This window comes from Elephantulus edwardii, unplaced genomic scaffold (genome assembly GCF_000299155.1).
Source record: "Elephantulus edwardii isolate Elephantulus edwardi_28Jun2011 unplaced genomic scaffold, EleEdw1.0 scaffold00191, whole genome shotgun sequence".
Taxonomy (NCBI): domain Eukaryota; kingdom Metazoa; phylum Chordata; class Mammalia; order Macroscelidea; family Macroscelididae; genus Elephantulus; species Elephantulus edwardii.
The window spans coordinates 1,490,333-1,498,173 of NW_006399941.1; the positions used below are offsets into that span (position 1 = coordinate 1,490,333).

Consider the following 7,841-nt stretch of genomic DNA (forward strand, 5'->3'; position numbering starts at 1 on the left):
GTACTTGAAATCTACCTGCAATGGGCATTTGGTTTCTTACCCATTGTCTTCAAAACAGAAAGACAAGTTGAAATATCTTCTGCAATGATACATAGCTGAGAAAAATCAAATGATTCAAGACAAATACCGGATCATTAAAGAGTAAGCGCCCAAATAGCTGCTTCGCTTCTTCCAGGCTTCCCTCCAAGTAAACCGCTCCTACGGGAAGGCAGAGCACACCAGGGCAGGCGGCGTTAATATTCAGAGAAAATGACACCACACTATAAAAAGCAAAGAAACAAGCCCAAAACCACACACGGGGAGGGGGGGACAGGCAAGATCAGAAGCAATTGTTTCAAAGGTAATGTTTTCTTTCAGTTTGCTTTACATTATATATTCGACTGAAATCCACAATCAATTTACTGAAAGATACATCTAACATTATAAAGAGGTTAACCAGGAAGGAGATGAAGCATGAACCCTGTTTAAGGGAACCATGCACTAACAGGTGATTAGAGGGAAAAATGCTGTTTTATTTTCTTTGTTTTAGACCAAACACATACAGGCATCTAAACAACAGAATCTGAAAGATAAAATCCGAGTTTAGATTAATGAAGGTTTCTGTTCATAAAAACAATGGCGGCCTTTACCTTTCATCTCTGTGAACACATTTAGTATTAGTCAGAACCAAAACTATGTAACATTTTAACTTGATATCAAGGTTCAAATAACTCCGGAGTTGCACTGACTCTGACTTATGGATTTAACAGAAGGAAATGCCTAAGCCAATTATATTTTCTTGAAATCTTTTACACTTGTCTTTAGAAAGGCTATTTTCCATGCAAAACTTTGATATTTAACTTACCAAGACTTCTGGTGACCAAACACAACTAATAGTCATAGTTGTTATTGTCGTGAGCCATTAAGTCAGAGCCGATCTATGGCTGGCCCTCTAATGGGTTTTTAAGGGTAATAAATCACATGGGAGGAGAATGGTGGATACGAACCATGTACCTTTCGGATTGCAGCACAGGAGTTCTCAATAATAATAGAAAGAAGAAGTGGTTTAGGGGTTAGGTAAGCCTCATGCAAAGCATACACTCAAGGTCTCTTCTTCACCTTCCTAGGGTACCACAGGAAGGACATGCCAGACTTAAAGGATTTGGCCTGTCTTTTCCACAGGACAAAGATAGTCAGTCTCCTCCCTTTTACAGCTTCTGAAGACCTGCTGGAGGGTCACCTTTGAGTCAGTTCTGACTCGAGGGCAATGAGTTCAGCTGAGTTAGGTGATCTGGAGAAGGGTTTCAGGGGAGTAGAACTTCACTCTGGACTAAATGTTGCTAGAACGGAATATTAAAATCCTTCTAGCTCTGTGAGGCAGAGGACACTAACTTGATATTATAGATAGGGAAGCTGAGGCTCAAAGAGATGAAATAATGTGCCAAGGGTACAGTGATTCATGTCTGCTATAACACTACCTGTCAAAATATCATGTGTACAGATCATAGTAATTCCATATGACAAACTCTCAAAAATAGACAGATTGGTGAGAAACAGACATTACTGTGAAAAGGAAGTGGACAATTATTAAACATCTCTCGTTACCACCATTAGTAAAAAAGAGACAAGCCTTTATTTTCATTTTCAAAGGAAAAGGCACAAAGTCTTTACTTTTAAAAAATAAAATGTACTTAATCACATACATTAAGGGAGAAAAAAAAATCAAGAAACTGTCAATATACCATAAATATATTTGTAAAACATACCTGAATTCACCGCTAATTAATTCCTCATACTTTTTTGTAGTAATAGTTAGCTATATTCTGGTTACGTTGAAAGAAGAGATAGAGAAGTAAGGTGTCTTTATCAGTTTTGGGTTAAGTGAATAGGTGTTGTTAGGTGCCATCGAGTCGAGTATGACTCACAGCAACCCTATGAACAAAAGACCTGAACTCTGTCCTATTCTGTGCCATTTTCACACAAGAGCCCATTGCGGCAGTCACTGTGTCAATCCACTGGGTGGATGGTCTTCCTCACCTTTGCCAACCCTCCTCCCATTCCAGCACCATGTCCCTCTCCAAGGAATAGTCCCTCCTAACAACATGCCCAAAGTATGTGAGGTGGATTCTCATCATTCTTGCCTCCAAAGAGCACTCTGGCTGCACCCTCTCCAAGACATACTTGTTTATTCTTTTGGCCATCCATGGATGTTCAGTGCTCTTCTCCAAACACCCAGCTCAAAGGCATCAATTCTTCTTCTGTCATCCTTATTCAAATTCAAAGCTCTCAAATTCTTAACAAGTGATTGGAAAGGCCATGGCCTGAGTTAGATGCACCTTAGTCCTCAAAGTGACATCATTACTCCTCAATAATTTGGAAAGGTCCCTAACTGCAGGTTTTCCCATTGCAATGTATATCCTTATTTCATGACTGTTCGTACCAAAGGGTGTTCATTGTAAATCCAAGCAAGATGAAGTTATGGGCAGTTTCAATCTCCTCTCCATCCATCATGACGCTGCCTATTGGTCCAGGGGTAAAAATCTTTGTTTTCTTTACGCTGAGATGCAATCCATACCAAAGACTGTATTTCTTGACCTTCTGCAACAAATGCTTCAAGTCCTTCTTACTTTCGGCAAGCAAGGTTGTGTCATCCACATAATGCAGGCTACTGATGAGTCTCCCTCCAATCCTGATACCACACTCCTCTTCATAGATTCCAGCTTCTCCCATAATTCGTTCAGCACACATATTAAATAGGTATGGAGGGAGAATACAACCCTGACACATTTCCTTCTCAATTTTAAAAAATCCAGTGTCCCCTGCTCTGTCTGCCTCCTGGTCCAAGCATAGGTTTCACATGAGCACAATTAAGTTGTCTAAGACCCCCATTCTTCTCAGTGTCAGCCACAACTTATTATGATCCACACAATCAAATGTCTTTGCATAGTCAATAAAGTAGAAGTCCTGAGATTTTAAAAAGATATTCTTTCTATCATGTTTAAATCAGAAATTTTTTGGAAGAGTTAACAACAACAAAAAAAAACCCCACTGCACAAGTGCACACACTGACATTTTTTTTAAAATTTTAATGAATGTTTACAGAGATTTTAGATTTCCATACATTCTTTGTTGCATTTTTCTCCCTGCCCACCTCTCCCCCCAGCTCGCTCTTCTCTTTGAAAAGTAAAAGAAAAATTATTTCATTGGTATAGAATACTCCCACCCCCCTGCCCCGAGTACACTCTACTATGCAACCTTCATTCTGGACTCTTGTCAACCATAATACCCAACCATACATCGCTTTCAAACAGTTCTCTCCCTCATCTGTTTCAATACAGTATACCTAATTTATCCAATTTTTCTCAGTCTCACTCCAACCCTGATGTCAGTCCCCATTCTACAACAGTGGCACCATGCAGCACCTGTCCTTGTGTGACTTTGCTATTTCACTCAGCATAATGTCCTCCAAGGTCACCCATTTTGAATAATATTGTATGAGTTCCTTGTTTTTCAATGCAATGTAGACGTAGGACTAAAACCAAGGACTATACATTTCATTAAAGAAAAGCTTGGAAGAACTCTAGTAGTCCTAATCCACAACATAAACAGTCTTCCAAGCATCCTGAAAAATCTACAACCAGGAGAGGATAAAATAGATGAATGGGACTTTCTAAGAATCAAATCCCTATGCACATCTAAAAACTTCTCCAACAGAGTGAAAAGGGAAGCCACAGATTGGGAAAAAATATTTGGTAATGACATGTCAGATAAAGGACTTATATCTAGAATTTATAAAATACTCGAGCCCCACAACAAGATAAAGGTAAATAACCCAAGTAAAAATGGACACAGGCCATGAGCAGACACTTCACACTGACATTTTGACAGACTGGCTCCAGAGTGTAGTTCAGAGTTGGGGTTTTTTGTTTGTCTTATAATGCTACCAGCATCTTCATTTCTGTTCATTTATGTTCAAGATCCTCAAGCAAATCTGGAACGTACTCACCCTCCCTCTCAACACAGTAAACACATGCCAAGCATCTCTGCAACATCAGACACTATTTCAGATGCCAAGTGGGTAAACAAGAGTGAGTCCTCTCCCCAGGTGTCTCAAACATAAAGAGGTTGGGTTATGAAGAGACATTACCTATCAATGCTTCAAAACAATTAGCCATCGCATGCCGAAGGTCTGATTCTCTACAAAGGTCAGGTCCATGAGCGTAAAGCATAAATCGGTCCAGTTCCAGTTTCTACAAAATTCAAAATATCAAAAAGTAAGCAAATCACAAAATATGTTTACAGAGTTATGCAGTACTGATGTCCGTATGTATCACAAGATTTTCAGAAAGCATAGTCAAGGGGGCAGGAACTCAGGTGGCCTAGTAGGTAAGGACTTGCACTTCTAATCCAGTGGCAAGAAGTTCAAATCCACCAGCTGCTCTGCTGGAGAAAGATGGACAAACTCCTCCCACATGACTTACAGCTTTGGAAAACCTGCTGGAGAGACACTCATGAGTTTGTTTCAAATTAATGGCAAAAAGATCATCATTCATTCATAGTTAAGGGGGACTCTCAGAAAACTTCAAATTGTGTACCACTACTAAACTTCTGTTTAAAACAGAGGGTGCCTGTGTCCCTTTTGAAAGGATTCCACATTCATCTCCAAAGATTCAGTTAGTCTTTCTAAGCAATGAGTGGCCCTTATTTTAAGGATTCTTATTTGAAATGAATTGAGTTTCATATTCTCTTTTGGTCTCAAGCATGGTGCTGGGTTTGGGGCCCAGTTACAGGAATTTTGAAGGGTTTCTGAGTATATCTGTGTGCATTAACTTTATCTGTGGCTTCACTGACATCTCTTAACTATATTTTCCCTTTCATTTCTATAGCTACTTAAATATCCTATTGTATTATAACATACAAATCAACTCGAATGCTTTTATACTTTTTTCCTATAATATTTTAGAGATTGAATAATAATAAATAATTCTTTCCACAAAAGGAGAAAGCCTTAAGCACTGAAACTTGTTTTTGGCATGCTTAAATCTGTTTTCATTTCAATTCAATAAATACTTACCAAGCAATGCTAGGCTGTGTAATGTGGAACAAATCACAAGCCAATGAATAATCTAGACAATCTCAGCATCATCAACCATCAGATTAGACACAATATTTTGGGTAGCTTGGTGTATATATTAAATATTTGTTCCTATTTATATTAGAAAAAGCCAGAGACAATAAAAACGAGGGATATATGCAACCTACATTTTACATTGCTAGGAATTCACAGGATATAATTTCTCACATAGAAGTTTTGACTACCACAAATACAATCACAGAAAATATCCCTTTTTAAAAGTCAATTCCAAAGTTTAAGAGTTTGTACTGGAATATATAAATTTCTGGTTGCACATTTTCACAGAGAAAATGCAACTGTTTGCAGTCTCCAGAGCCCTATTGTAGAGGAGATATCAAGTCATGTTTTGTATTATAAATAACTATCCTGTAACATACACTCTGCGGCATGTTGCTGGAGTGGCTTTTCCTTAGAAAGGGTCATCATGCTTGGAAAGGTGGAGGGACAGCAAGAGAGAAAAAGCCCCTCAATGAGATGGACTAACAGTGACTGCACAGTGGGCTTAAGTGTCAGAGATGAAGGTGGTACAAGATAGGACAGGGTTCAGATTCACAGGGTAGTTATACAAGACTTACCGACATCTACCAACAAAAACATTTCTGGAATGTCATGAATTTCCCCACTTCTTATAGTCTCTGGTCTGCATTTTTCCACAAAGGGATCAGTGAAAGTTTTAAAAAGGAGAGTGTGGCATTCCGTCACCTGTGTGATGAAATGCTTGTTTGTGGAGGTGATGTTGCACTTTCACTAGATTCTGAAAGGACTTAGTTAGCAATTCCCTGTCAGTTTTTCCAACTGACAAACAGTTAGGGACCAACTAGTCTAGAGAGAGGAGAGACTCGCCTCGCGGCTGGAACGGAGGATGGGTTTTGAGTGGACAATGTCTGCGGGAAGGCTAAAACACAGGGCTGAGGAAGATCCTACAGAAATCTCTAAATGAGAAAATAGACAACATGGTCATACTCTTGACCAGCCAGAGCATCCCATGTGCCATTTAATAGCTTCTGTTTTCACTCAATGGCACACTCCATACTTTATAATCCAGTTCCATAACATTTAAAACAGATGAGGGGGATAAAGAGAAGAGGGATAATCTATTAGAAGAGGGATTATCTACTAACATGTGTTTTCCAGAGGAAACTGATGTGAAACATTAAGCATGTTAACAATTAAAAACTAGTGTGTAAAATATAGAATTTCAGTTAGCTCATTCTTTGTGAGCACATGTCCTGCCTAAAAAATGTCATTAAGCATCACTATTTATATTCTCGAATGCTTCTTCAAAACCACCACTGTAACTGTGAAGATATTACATAAAATGAAGCAATGTATTCTTTCTAACACACATAAAAAAAAAAATCACAGACTAAAATTAACCCTACTTTGAATATAATTAATGCCTTGGCAAGATCAAATTAAAGATCTAGGAATAAAACTGGGATGTGTTTTTTTAATCTACTTTTTGTCAAATTCCAATTTTTACTGCTAAATGAAGGGAAAAAAAGAAAGATTACTTAAGGCAAAAATAAAGGAAAACTGACAAAAGCCTCCCAGCAGCTCTTTGGTGATAAGGGATTTTAGAGTCTCCACTGTGCCCAGGACTGAGTAGACCAAAGGTCTAGAAGACGTATTTATAATGAGATCTATAATGACACTGGTGGCAGCCACAGAAATACCAAGCTCCTATTGGTTCATGAACATCTTGTGGGATTAGTATGAACAGGCACTGTGCCAGGCAAACTGAAATCCTTAAAACACTTATGACAATCTCATTTTGACCTTCACCAGTATCCTATGTGGTAGGTGCTAATGGAATGCACTTACATGTGAGGAAACTTAAACTTGAAGAACACCACTTATACACGATCACTCAGAGGTGCAGGGTGGGCAGGTGGGCATGCAAGCTTCCATGCCCCTCAGCTTTTCTGATTCACTGTGAGAAGACTCTGTGGACTGAGAGGACCACCAAGGCAGAAAAGTCCAGTGAGACTTGCACAAGAATCTGAACGGAGCAAGGGCTCAGTGGAGCCCCAGCTGAGCCCATGAGGCTGGCTGGACAGCCTCTATCTTAAATCCTAATTAACAGATCTGTGCTTTGGGAGTTTTTAAAAAATCTGCAAGAGTATCCCTTTTAGATGTTAATGGTCTGGAGTGTTCTGTTAAAAGTTGTGATTCTGCTTGTTAAAATGAAATTACAAAACAAAAGCAGTACAGGAATATTACACAGAGGGAAATCACAGAATAGCTCCTCTTTTTTGCTCTGTTCCATGTTCAATCCCCCAAATGTTCCACTCGGCTCGGGTACATCTGTCAATTGTTTTTCCTCACTATTATCAGGAAGCCTCACTGAGGGATCGGAATAAGAAGTCTGCATCGTTAAGACCCAAACAAAATCACTCTCTTGGTATTACACCCTTAAAAATGCCCTAAAGAGTGGCTTATTCAGATGCAAAATTATGCATGGACAGAAGAGGGAAATGTCAGGCTTCATTACAAATGCTTCCACTGTTTGCTCTACCTTTGCTAGCATGGCAAGGTGTTGGTTCTGAACGATGGCGGTCCGATAGGTTGCTAATCCTCCTTCCTCCAGACTAGGGAACAAATAGTACAGATGGACGCTGTGGCGAGGGAAAGAAAAAAAAAAAAAGAAACACGTCAATAAATATGGAGCAACACATTCTGACTGTAAAAAAACCACCCAAGAGACACCAGCTGAACCAAGGCACAG

At 39.2% G+C, this 7,841-nt stretch overlaps 1 protein-coding gene across 2 annotated transcripts in view; it reads right to left on the minus strand.

The window, feature by feature from the left end:
- The window catches only part of DROSHA (drosha, ribonuclease type III), a 176,475-nt gene that overhangs the window by 38,757 nt on the left and 129,877 nt on the right, over positions 1 to 7,841 (minus strand). For both annotated transcript variants that reach the window (XM_006896787.1, XM_006896786.1), the window contains 3 exons: positions 7,632 to 7,731; positions 4,127 to 4,229; positions 128 to 198 (listed from right to left, as the gene is read on the minus strand). In XM_006896787.1, coding sequence (XP_006896849.1) covers positions 128 to 198; positions 4,127 to 4,229; positions 7,632 to 7,731 — 274 coding nt within the window. The remainder of the gene's footprint in view (positions 1 to 127; positions 199 to 4,126; positions 4,230 to 7,631; positions 7,732 to 7,841) is intronic.